The 14204-nt window shown below is 35.4% G+C and overlaps 1 protein-coding gene across 1 annotated transcript in view; it reads right to left on the bottom strand.

The window, feature by feature from the left end:
* Positions 1-14204, bottom strand: part of LOC140135757 (cystine/glutamate transporter-like) — a 47419-nt gene that overhangs the window by 19874 nt on the left and 13341 nt on the right. Inside the window, exons 2-3 of the mRNA XM_072157370.1 lie at positions 6796-6921; positions 6036-6135 (exon numbers count right to left, since the gene is read on the bottom strand). Coding sequence (XP_072013471.1) covers positions 6036-6135; positions 6796-6921 — 226 coding nt within the window. The remainder of the gene's footprint in view (positions 1-6035; positions 6136-6795; positions 6922-14204) is intronic.

The raw sequence follows: 14204 nt of genomic DNA, 5'->3' as shown, positions 1-14204 counted from the left end.
TATATCGTCGTTCTATTAATTTTGCCAATGTCCGTCCTTCTTTTTTTTTTCTGTATGTCTACCTATATTTTACTTTCTATACTTACTATAAGTTTCTTTGAAAGCGCTTTAATAAATTTCAGTCATAAAATGTAATTTAAGCCTACTCCTGCCGACTATGATTATATTTACACGATATACTCGTTGCAAATACCACATACGTTTTTGATGCAAACGATGAAAATGATTAAAGTTTTGTTTTTTTTCTTCTAAAAATTAGCTTTTTTTTTTAATTTTAAGTATTTTTTTCCCAAAATCACTCTTTTAAAAGACTTCAATCAATTCCTGTCAACAAATATCATGTATTTCTGGTGATTAAATCACTACTCTTTCAAAATAAAACGTCATTTTACGCAAAATACGTAGTTGGCATAGGCTAATAATGTTCAGAACGCACTGTAAAATACATGATATTGCGTATAAAACGTGACCGTATCCCTAAATCACATGAGGAAAATGCAATAATTTTTATATAAGTGAAAAGATAAATAGTTTCTCCGTTTTCATGTAAAATTTGATGAAAATCCAAGCTATGGTTGAGGAGATATGGGCCAAAACACACATTTTAAAATTAGATTTTTTGTACCTTAGAGACAATGCTGGCCATAAGTGTTGGGACGGTTTGATAGGGTAATGTAAATAAGCCCCCCACTCCCCGATCAATGTTGAATTCGACTTTTTTGGTCACACGAGCCTTGTGGCACCCAACATTGATTGGTGGGGAAGGGGAGGGTTGGGGTGTTAGGAAAGTGTTTAGGCTTGACACCAAAGAAACCTCCACTTTATCACGTTAATAATAACGGAAATAAGGTCATACTATAGTGTACGTTTTCCATAAGTGTCCCAACACATTTTGGCCATGGTTGTAGGTCAACAGAGCAAAGTTCGACACAAAATCATAATTCATGAATTATGACTTTATGTCCTCCACAATAACCAGTCGGCATGGTCGGGTTTCTTTCATTTTACCTTTTCGCCAGCGCATAGGGCGCTGGTACCTAATTCTGAGATGGGGTTTGTGTACACTAAAGATTAGCTAAGATTATAGCCTTCTTCTATTGGTATGAATTATTTTCTTTACTTCTCGTGGTGGAAATGTTTTTGATGTCTGCTAATTCGATTTGCAAGGAAAAGAATGTATGTTTTGCCGTTTCAACGAACGAAAACGATTGAGTATTGCCAAAGTTATGTTTGAATTAATTATGACTTAAAAAGTTATCATAGGTTAGGCCTACACATATAAACAGCATATCAAAAAAATGACATGGTCAAAGCGGGGGAATGATCACGAGGTCATATCAGTGGACTACTGATAGCATGATGTTTGGTTGCCTGTGAGTGCATAATTGATATGTTGATAACAGATCTAATAATGTTGTGGAATCAAAATCTTCATTATATGGACCACATTGAAGTCAAAGTAATTATCTATCCTATCCTGTATCGTTTTATGGATAAAATTGACTCAAAATGTTATTGATGATATTATTGCTATCTTTAACATCAGTTTTGTCTTTTCAACGGGAAAAATCCGATTGAAAATAAAGTTTTTAGGGGCTAGCTATAATATTGAACAATATATCCCATATTTTGACATGCACTTATAGAAAATAAATAAATTATTGTCTTACTTTATAAATGATAAATACTGTAAAATGACACATAACTAAAGTGAGGCCAATTTCTATCTTTTTATTTGATTCATAAAATTACATTCAACAAAATGATTGAAGACTGAGAAAACACACAATGCAGACTACAGAATGGAGTAGGTAAGATGCCATGTCCATAGCTTTGCAGGAGTTTCGGACTAACAATCAACACATTCAAAAAATACAGTTTAAAAGTGAAGATTGTAGTGAATGATCAGTCCTTTATCATGTGCTTGCCACTATCTACTTTATAGTAAACTATACATTGCGAAATAATATAAAATTATTTTAAAATAAATGTGCATGTAAGTTGAGTTAACATAGCGAATTAACTAACAACTGCAGTGTATTTCTTGATTTTTATAATAAGCATGGGTAAAAAGCAGTAAAGACAAAAATACAGAACAATTTGGAGTAATGAATTAAAGAGTTGACAGGAGTTATAGGAGTTAATGTGTTTTGCTGTTTCAGTGTGCATGTTCTCACCATTGATGGTTTGGTGAACTGTCATGTAACATGGATGTAAGCGTGATCCTAAAAATGCCTTTCACGGTGACCCAAACTATTTACAAGACCTCTTCTGCATTGACGCTGGCCTTCCCTTTTAAAGGGAATTTTTATTACAATTAAAATACTAACGCCGTGAAAATTGAACAGATTTCATGAGTTCTTGAGATCCTGAGTTGTCTTAACTATTTCTTTATTTTTATATCTTTAATGTCTCTTTATTTCAAACTGGCTAAGTCAGGAACACAAGAAGTCAGGATTTGTGATCACAAGATCCTGACTTCTTGCGTTACAAAGCGAACCCACATGGCCCTTAGTTACTTCCGTATATTTCAGCTCAAATCGGACAGAAAGCTTTCTCGACAATTATTACTATAGTATTATATCAGTATTTTGAGCATAGAATATCATATTTAAAAATTGAAGGAAATCGCACATTATCATTAAAATTGCGTAATTTTCAGGATATTGAACAGATGGTTTCTGAACAGATTAAATTATTTATGGTAGTGTACTGTTTCTGAACAGATTAAATTATTTATGGTAGTGTACTGTATGATTGATGAGGCTATTCTTTTTATTACTTTTTCACAACAGAATTTGACAATTTCAATAACTGACGTGACTAAATATAATGGGTCAACGCACCCAAAGGTATTAAAGCAACCTTTAAAGGTGACGGTTGTTAAAAACAGCAACTAAATTCGGGTCATAAATCAGCCGTTTTATTTTTATTGGGGGCCATCTTCTTTTTTTTTTAATACAAGTTTTCGTGGTTACTTAATAAAGCATATCAATTTGTAAGAGCTCTTTTTAAAAGTCATAGTTCATTGAATTTACAACCGTATGACAAAACAGGCGAAAATAGTTACTTTTTGCACAAGATTTGCAATTTAAAGAGAACTGACCATTGCTCATTCTAGTGACTCTAGTATATGGACAATATAAGAGTGCTGTTTCATTTAATGACATAAAATTTGAAAAATATTGTAAGGAACACTTGAGGTTTTTACTTTTAAAACCTAAATTTTGGTCAAAAAATGTGCTTGGATAGGTAGTTTTCAACATATTTTCCACATTCGCCTTGCTATAACATTGAATTGTTTTATCTGTTGACCTAGTGACTAAAAGTGTTTTAGGAGCAAGTATGTACTTTCGTTTGATATAAAAAAAATTCTGATTGGATGAAGGGAACACTTGAGGTTTCGACAAAAACCAATCAAAGAGGCCTATTTTTTAGCTAGCAGCTTCACAGCTCCGACATTGCTATGCACTCAACCAGGTAGTGTAATCAAAGACTGTGGTGGAGACATTCGCTGCTTGTTGTTCTCTGCTTGGAAGCTTTTGGGGCGAAAATGTGTGCTCCGGTGTATCAAGGTGGAAACTGTGCGCATGATGGTTTATAAGAGAATCGTTTTTGTATAGAAACCTTTCCATATGTACGTTGCGTGAGAAAAAATAACAGTCAGCTCCAGAAAGTACAGTAGCGTAGATTTCTTTTTGACATTGGGGGAGGGGGGATGGGGTTGGACAAAATTTCTTGAAGTATAGTGAATCCGGTACCTTTTAGCGACAGAATAAGTTTATGGTGTTTTGCCATATTGAAGCTAAAGTCATGGAAACATGGGGGGGGGGATGATTGTATGGACCACCCCCTGACAAAATATTGGGGGGGGGGGGGGTGATTTATCCCCCCATCCCTCCGGGATCTACGCCTATGCCAGAAACTGTGCATAGATGGCCAAAACATGCTTCCATGGACTGTTACCAATTGTCATTATCCAAATGCCTCAGCGGAAGGTCACTTTCTGGAAAGCTGGAATGTACGTGTACATGACCATCTGATGTAACAGATATCGCTGACAAACTGGTGAACTTGCCCATAATTTCAGGGACAGGGAAATAATTCATTTGGGAAACAAAGGTTGTCAATTAGAAGAATTTCTGAAATTTTAAGGAACCATTAGCGTAACGACTATTCCAGTTGAAATTCATACACCCCCTATCAGGAAGACATATCCTGAATCTTCCACATAGGGAGTGTTAATTTAAAATGGGGTTATCTGATTGGGTGATTCCATTTGAAATCTACATCCCCTTTGTGGAAGAAAAAGGTTATGTCTTCATAGGGGGTATGGATTTCAATGGGAACAGCCCAATGAAACAGACCAACATATATTTGAAATTGGGGTTGGAATATACCTTCCCCTAAATAACAGCTAATAACAGTATAACAATATTGCGAACCTTCAGCATCCATGGTTCGATGTAGAGAGTCTTTCCTATTCAGAGGAAATATTGCAATTACACACCTTATTGCCTTTTAACAATAACCAATGACACTAGCACGTAATTCCAGTCAAGCACCAATCTTTAATCCTATTGTTGAAGAGGATAATAAGCTTATACTTATGTATAGCATTAGTAAAAAGCTTAAGTCTTTGTTTGCTTTGGCCAAATCCTGTTCAAGTGGTGGGCTAACCAACAATTGACAATGAGAGGACTTTCCTGAACCTCGTTCAGTTGGGGATGATTTGAAGTGACCGCCAATTATGACCATTTGATATTTAATACCAGCAATGTGGAAAAAAAGAAAAAGTGCCAAAATAATGTACCCTTTTACGGAAGGAAGTTTAAAAAGTTATAACTCCGCTTCTGCAGTACGAATGTTAGCGGCGAATGTCAGGTTATTATTTCCCAGTCTTTAAAAAAATTGCAGGCAGAGGTGGGAATCGATCTCGGTACCTCCCGGTTAAAAAGCACTGTGCAAAACCACTAAGCCAACTAAATATCTGTTGTGAGATGCTTGACATTAATCTTTGATATTGCTTAATGGAACAAATCGCGGAATTAAATTAGTAATAAAAGAAGTATATAGATTCTTATTTAGCGGTCAAATTGGATAAAATGGGAAATATTTGTCCCTGCTCTAAAGAAAATATAGGTTAGAAAATTATCAAACAAATTTAAATTAAAAATTGAGATTTTATATTTCTTTCTTTCACGAGGCGGCATTATCACAGACAAACACTGTATAAGCTAAAAACTCGACCCTCATCACTACATGCTGTCATAGCTCAATGGTAGAGCATCAGACTGCTAATGTCAATATCGTTGGTTAGAGTCCTCCTGCCAGCAATGGTTATATTTAGTATTTTAATGCTACGCTACAATTTGTTCAATTTTTTTTCGTTTATTTATTCATTTATTTATTTATTTATTTATTTATTTATTTATTTATTTATTTATTTTTGTTTATTTATGTAAATAATTTGATATATTTGAAAGAGGTATTTGAGCAATTGAAATTTTGATTTTATAATCCTATTGGGTCATTTCTAACCCCACCCCTCCCAAATTGCCAAACGCACAACACCTATGATTTTGCATCATACATGTCATCATCATAAAAAAAACCATTCTATGTATACCTGACGCCGGCAACTAGACTACTATATAAAAAAAATAGTATCACATCTTTCCTGCTCAATCAATATATTATAATACTTGCAAATAGATCATAGTTTACTAATCTAATCCTGTAATATAGACCTGTTATATCACCTGTAATATAGGTGATCATTGTTTATGGTTTGTTATTGTAGAGATAAGTGTCCGATCTCTGTAATATAATGTAAATGAAGCATATTGATATGCAGGAAGAATCGATCAGGGCGCTATCTATTAGGGAAAGATAAACATGATAAACACTATTCAAAATATCAATAGACAAGAAGAAAGGGATGTAGAGATTTGTAATTGAGTCATGCATGATTTAACAGAAGGTTCTTTCCAAAACCCAAACGTAATGAATTTGATGAAGAAAAAAAAGCTTACCAGCCAGCGTATGCAAATAATCCGGAGTAAAATGCCAATGGTATTGTGGCTGGGTCTATATTAGCATTTGTAAAAGCACCGTCAAAATTCTCCGTGTGACCTAATATGAAAACACAATCCAAAGACAGTTTTAAATGATTTGTTAATAAAAAAAGTAGTAACTGAAATTAATTCCATTTAAATAAAATCTAAATTTAAAATGTATACAATTTTAACAGCTTCACCACTTTTAATTATTCTTAATTTTCAAATTATAACCAGTGACTGTGTCACAGCCAGGGACAGCTTTTCCCTTTAAGAATTCTTGACACCCCCTCCCCCCTGTGAGATGCTGGCTTCCCTGATATGTATGATTTTTGGCCTTCATTGTACTTTTTTAGCCAATTTTTAAAATTATACCCCCTTTAAAACTGCCTTGCCCCCTCCCCCATTGCCCCGTCTGAAAAGGTCCTGGCAATGCCACTGAATGGGTTATTCCATTTAAAATTCACCATACCCCTGCGGAAGATTTTGGAAATATCTTCCACATGGGGAAGTATAAATTTCAAATGGAATGATCACATTAGCAGCTCAATTTGAAACTCACCCTTCCTCCATGGTAGATTCATCTTGAATCTTTCTCAGAGGGTGTATGAAATTCGAATGGAACTGCCTGATGTTTCATTCCATTTGAGATTCATACTCCCCCTGTGAAAGATATTTCCAAAATCTTCCACAGGTGTAGTGTGGATTTTACATGGAATAGCCCAATATAACCTACCTTGAGCAAGTCTAGCGAAACCCATAAGGATGATGATGACTAAACCCAATACCTTCGCTGCTGTGAGAAATACTTGAAGGCGATAAGACCAAGGTACACTGTAAATATTCAACGCAAATATTAAACCTAAGGGGAAAAAGCAAATTAAAAACAAAAACAATTATTTTAAAGAAATAAAAACTGATAAAAAACAAAACAGAAACCGTTTGCTGTACCATTTTAAGGGGTGGGGTATGAACGTTTGGGCAGTATTTTTTGTGGGACATGAGAGCACATCAGACATATCGAATTGCATTCTGAATACGAAGAATGTCATTCTGATATCAAATAATTTTGATTTTTGAAATTCGCGATATAATACATATTTTATGGCCAATGATTAAAATTTGATATTTTTGATATATAACAGTCCTGGAAGTAACTTTATAAATCTAATGACAATGTACGTAAAGTATATGTAGCTGGGATGAAAAGCCGACGATCAATTGAAAATTTTGACCTTTTGTATTGAAGATATGGATTTTCCCCCCAAAACACCAACAAAATTTAGGTCTTTTTGGGAAAAAAACGAATATCTTCAAAATGAAAGAATTCGATATGTCTGGTGTACTCTCAGCTCCCACAAAAAATACGTAAAAACGTCGCTAAACGTTAATATCAGATCCCTTAAGTAAGAACCTCAGACAAAAAATGTAAACATTTGCAGAGTTAATACACAGACAGTCATCTCTCTCATTGCCCAAACAGCTACAATGAATGAAAATGTGAAAGATGTAAATGTACAAAAAGTGGAGTGGTCTAAAAAAAGTTGCTGAAGACCAAAATTCGGGCTAATAAAGCAATATAACATTTTACCCCTGATCTTTTGTGCATGTAATTAATAAGAACAGAAAATATCCCATGTGCATTATAGCATGAGGATAATAAGCCAACAGAGACTCATCGTGTAAAAATAATATATAGCACAGACCACAGTCAAAGAATAATAATACAGCCACACTACTTCTAATTACTACCAAATACATGTGGAATATATATTAAGTACTCAAATGTCATTATGTTAATAATTAGAACAAGGCGAGTGGGATGGCTGGAGCCATTTTTAGCCATTTAACTAAACACTTCAGTTTACCTTTAAGTATTCATACATTGATCTTATAGGAAATGAGTCAAGGAAGCAAATAATCACATTTATATTTACATAGGTCTTTCCGTTCTTGAGTTAAGGCCAATGACATATCAAAGCGAATATTTTGGGCACTTCCTACATTTGAGAAAATATCACATGGACGGGAATGATACCTCCTCCCCAATATCAAGCATTGTAATTTCCTTTATAGAACCCATACCAATCCTCTTGTGTGTCAGCTTTATTGGTCTCAAAATGATTGCAAACTGCTACGACGTGCTCCCCTCTGCCCTGCCTTAGTAGTGAATACACAAGATAGCAGTAAGATGATAGTTTAGAGGTGTATTACTCAAGTTGCATATGCCAACATTACCAGTGATGTGTAGCAGATGACACCCAGTTATACATCAACTATATAGCAAGAGGATAATATATGCTCCGATAAACCGATTATTTCATTGTATTTACCTACACCCCCCAGCTAGGTATTCTAATGCTATCCGATTCTGCTTCTTTCTGGCAACGAAACTTCAAAATGCTTCTCCTCCTACATGTTACGCCCTACAATTACGTAACTTGCACACATGTATCGGCTATATCCAGTACCCATAAGGTGTTAACGAAATTGGGGTCAAAGGTCTTTAAAGGGGCATTTCCGGTATATAACCAAATACCTTCAAAATGCTTCTTCTGCCACATATTATATAGCACAATGACATCACTTGCACATATGCATCGGCTATACCCAGTGCTCATAACTTGTTCACAGAATTGGGGTCAAAGGTCATTAAAGGGGTATTTCTGGTATTTAACCAAATACCTTCAAAATGCTTCTTCTACCACATATTACATAGCATAATGACGTCACTTGCACATATGCATCGGCTTTACCCAGTTACCCATAACTCGTACACAGAATTGGGGTTAAAGGTCATTAAGGGGGTAAAATCTTACAATTGTATTATCTGGACATCTGTAAGGGGTATGGGGCTCAAACGTGGTGACAACAAATCTCGTGACCAGGTCAAAATTTTAGAAATGCAATTTCTGGACATCCGATAGTGGTACAGAGCTCAAACTCTGTGACAACAAACTTAATGACCATGGGAATATGTTGGAACACATTGCAGCCTTGCAGGGGTCAGGTCAAAGGTCATCTGGGGTCAAATCTTAAAATTCAAGTGACAACAAATCTCATGACCAGTCGAATATTTTGCAGGGGTCAGGTCAAAGGTCATGCAGAGGTCAAATTTTAGAAATGCATTTTCTGGACATCTGTAATGGTACAGGGCTCAAACTTAGTGACAACAAACTTAATGATCATGGGAACATTTTGGACCATTTTGCAGGGTTCAGGTCAAAGGTTATCTTGGATCAAATCTTAGAATTTTATTTTCTGGACATCTGTAAGAGGTACGAGGCTCAAACTCGGTGACAACAAACCTCATGACCACAGGAACATTTTTGGAACGTTTTGCAGGGTCAGATACCTCCAAAATACCAACATGCCCAGCTAGGTTTGTGGTCTATGACCACCATTTGCCACTAGTATGTTACTCTCTTCGTACAGTGTTCATGGTGTTGTAAGGAGCCCATACTATAATGAAAGACAAAGATAAAAAGACTAGTTTGCGTCTGACGTCACTGTCAATCAAATTCTCTACGATCCTTGATTGGCTAATAGCGCGTATAAGGAAGGTCGATTCATCTGACTGGTGCCGATCGGAGAAAAGGAATAGCAGTGAATGGCGAAAAATTCGAAAAATTACGTACTCTTACAAGGCAAAAAGCAACTTTTCTAGGCATTGTTGACATGGTGCCTTCACCAAAGAAAGTTTCCTAGTATAAAGACCTAACTTTTGAGATGGGTTGTATGTTTAAAGGTGCAAAATTAACAATAAGGCGCCCGGTTTTACCGCCGTGTTCAGTAACTCGTATCATCACGACACTTGTAAACAAACCGTGCTCGGAGTTTGATTGACAGATGACGTCAGACGCAAACTAGTCCTTTTATCTTTGTCTTTCATTATAGGGGAACACTTGTCCATGATCAACGTGACTAAAGTCATGTTCACACAGTCGGACTTAAGTCACTTATTACCGGTAATAAGTCACTATTACCGGTTGCAAGTCACTTATTACTGGTAATAACTCACATAAACAACATACAATTTTTTCAAAGCATGATCGTTGCCAACAGCTCATGGAAAACCAATGGGGTTATTTTGTAGAACAAAAAAGGTTGTTTAGCCATGAAAATGGTTCTTTGCAGAACCTTCAGCTCGAAAGAACCTTGACACGTTTAAGGAACCATTAAAAGAACACAGAAAAAAAAGGTTATTTTATAATAGCCAATAGCCAAAAAGGGTTAACACTCCTTTTCACTTTTCTTAACTTTGTTATGAGTCCCTGAATTAATTAATTAGAAAATGCCTATTTGAATCTTTTCAGGTTCTTTATAGAAGTTTTCAAGGTTCTTTACAGAACTTAAACATTGATTAGGGTGCTGGACAAAAAATTATCTAAATTGCACTTTTTTCTAAGAGTGTGAGCATGTCCAACATGTTAAACAACAAGGGTCCCAAAATGGAGTCATGTGGTACCCCAGATATCCAACGAGCCCAGTCAGAAAACTCACCGCTATACTGTACCCTTTTAATTCTTCCATAGAGAGTGATATGACGTAAACCATTTTAACATTTCACTACCGATGAAGTTTGGTCAAAATGATTGGAAATTATTCAATTATCAATCTTTTTTCCAATAGTTTCAAAATCCAATGTTTTATTTATCTTCTCTTTAGAGAAGTGCAACTACAATTATTCCTTTTTTGATCATGTTAATCTCTAATACCTCCAATTTTAGCCCAATATCGTGCGCGTAGTTCTCTTTCAAAATCAGGAAATTCATTTTTTACGTCTTTATTTTTTAACAAAAAGGCGAAAATAAACTCAAAATTCCTATTTGAATTCAAGTTTTTAACGAATTTTGCACATAGGTAGACAAACTGATTAGCATGTATCAGGGCGTAATAGCTACAGATGTAAAGTTCGATGGCCACAAATTACAAATTGCAGACCCATAACATTCGAATATTAATGAACAACACAATGGGTCATTTTGATAATGATATGACACGTGCTAATTATAATTGTCGCTTCCAGTAATTGTACATCAGCGCAAAAATGCATAATTATGATGATATTACTGTCATCAGAAAATGTGCGGAAGTGGCAATGAACTATGGGTGCAAGAATATAAAATGTTTTCCCATAATATCACTCCTTTTTATTAAAAAAATTACCCCACAGAAAACTCTATTAATCCTTTTCAAGTTAAAGCCATGCGGTATTTTAACATTTGGAGGAAGACGCCTTTTTAAAAATAATTATATCGTACTTTATTTAACTAACATACCATGCAAAAATCAAGACTCTAGATGCTGTAGTTTTGTCAAAATCTGACGTTTTAAATAAAATGCAGGAACCGTCGTTTAATTATTACGATGGAAATATTAGTCAAACACGTACACGATGTTCATTAAATAGTACGCACATAGCGTACGGGACGGTGTATACACATCAAAGGATAGTGCCGTTGCAGTGGAGTGACATGCATTGGCGACATTAACCTTGACAGTAAATTCCAATTTTCTTTACTTTAACTCAGTTGTCCGGCTCAAAATTAAAAGGGGACATATATGACAGTAAAAGCTAACACTTTATGGAAAAGAAATAATAATCTATTTTTTTATGGAAATGTTACAATTATGGCTTTAAAGAAAATATCATCCAATTTCATTAATTATTGTACACCATTACACTGAACGGTTGGAAAGGAGCTTGTCACACAGAAGCTCAATGCTCAATGGGTTCCCAGTAATGTTTTCTTATTTTTTAGGTCCCATCTATACAAGGATACTCTCGGTGAATAGTGTATTAATTAATAACGTACACAGAGTTAAGTGGACATGCCCTTCTTATCTTATTATATAAGCCAAAATATCAATAGATAGTATAAATGATTGTGCCGAAAGTGAACAGCCTTGCCGCACACCTTTCTCTAAGCATGCTAAGGGCGAAAATCTGATACACCATTTTGAACAATGGGCTATTCCAGAAATTAAAGGCACCCCCCCTAAAGAAGACATGGGATTCCCAAAAATTTTCACCAAATTTTGCTCTGGGAATTCCCAAAAAAAATGGCCTTTATGCTCACAACCCTAAAGAAGACATGGGACTTCCCAAGAAAAGACGACTTTTTAGGCTTGGGAATTCCCAAAATTTTGGCAAAAATTTGCCTGTCGTCTTTAGGGACACTGGGAATTCCCATTTTTTTAAGCATTTTTTGTTCAAAATGGGAATTCCCATTTGTTTTCGATAACATTTTGGTTTGGGAATTCCCAAAAATTTATGGTAAAAATTTACATGTCTTCTTTAGTCCCATTTTCCCCATTTTAGGAGTGCAAATTTTCCTCCCAAAGGGGTTGTCATTATTCTGGAAACCCTAAAGACATGGGAATTCCCAAGAAAAGGACACCTTTTTAGGAGTGAAAATTTCACCACATCGGCCACTGTTTTATTATTTTCAAAACCATGGGAATTCCCAAGAAAAATGTCCCCTTTTTAGGAGTGGGAATTACCCCCCCGTAATTATTCTTAAAATCATACAGAACTAAAAAGAAGGCACATGAATTCACAAGAAAAAGACCCCTTGTTTCTTTTTTAGAGTGGACATTCCGAAAAGGGGATTCTCTAGAATTCCTGAGAAAAAGACCTTTTTCAGGAGTGGGAATTCCCAAGAAACTATTCTTGCACATATCATATAGGGTGGAAAAGTTTGGTTCAAAAAGTACACAATTTTGTTCTTCTCTGATTTACCACCATCAAAACTTCTTGTGTTAAAACCAATGTGCTAAGAACATTGTAGGCTTTCAAAAAATCAAACTTGTAATAACGAGTTATGTTGCTTTGCTGTTGAGATACGGCACAGATCCTAGAAATCAGGATCTGTGGATACAGTGTGTTCAAAAATCATACATAATTTTAAAATATTTTATGACTTTCTCAATCAAAACTATGAGCCATTTCCTAATCAAACCATCTTCATACAAATGTCCATTAAAAGGTATGTAAGATTTGGAATTCCAACCAAATTTAACATGACGTGAGCTCGGTGGGGGGGGACACTTCAATTTGAAATGGATATAGTTGTAGGGCTGGCACTTTCGCACTAAGGGGCATTCGGTGTGAGCAAAATGTAAAAAATATGGGGTCAATGGGTGAGAGCATGATTTTGGGCATTCGGTGAAAGCAAAATGTAAAAAATATGGAGTCATTGGGTGAGAACATGACCTTTTTTTAAATGGATCTTTGGGTGAGAGCCGAAACAGCGCCACAAAAACCTCAAAATCAAATTTCTAGTTCTAAATGGCTTCAAATCAGTGATAAATGAAAGTTGCTGTTAAAATTGAACTTGTAAGGGTCTTTGGGTGACAGATCAAATGAAAAAGGGTCTTCGGGTGACAGAACATGTGTTCGTAAAAAAATATGGGGTCTTTGGGTGACAGCGACGCTGAAAAAGGGGGTCTTAACAGCTCTACATACGCGTCACCTCCAAAGTTGGAGTGCCCCCTCCTCCCGGGACGTGAGCACAACTAGACAGATATCCACATTGACATCAAAATTGCTGGTGTAGACATGATTAGCCTACGCAAAATTATCTCATACTATGCAGCAAAAATAGTAATGTGTAGCGTAAGTCATCTCGGGACAATTCTATGTATTTATGTAGGCCTTATCCAAAAACAGTCTAATATTTCATGACCATGATGACTAGTTATATTAAATTGCTGGCGAAATCTTACAGTTGAAAATTAGATTTTAATAACTAGTCAGTAAGTATTTTGCAGTATCTCAGTACCAATGAAGAGCTTTTTAGTTGTGACTGTCCTTTTTTAAATAATATCACCATTCACCAATATACTAACCCTAACAACGGCCCAAATCCTAAACATAATCCTAACCGTAACACTGATGCCTAACTCTAACTAAACCATAGACCTAATCCAAAAAACATACTAAATAAACTTTAAAGAAAGTATAGCATAAATAAATAAATTTTGGATTTATAGCATGCCCATGTAACAGTGGCATTACCATTATTTTTCAATTCAGGGTGTGTAAAGGGCGGTTAATTTTCAAGTGGGAGTAAAATAGTCCAAAAACTTTAAACAATGTGGGACCATATTTCAAAACATTTTGCTGGTTTTTGTAGTAAA

This window comes from Amphiura filiformis, chromosome 16, assembly GCF_039555335.1.
Source record: "Amphiura filiformis chromosome 16, Afil_fr2py, whole genome shotgun sequence".
In the NCBI taxonomy this organism is placed as follows: Eukaryota; Metazoa; Echinodermata; class Ophiuroidea; order Amphilepidida; family Amphiuridae; genus Amphiura; species Amphiura filiformis.
Note: the sequence above shows the minus strand (reverse complement) of the source record. Positions and strands in the feature narration are given on the sequence as shown.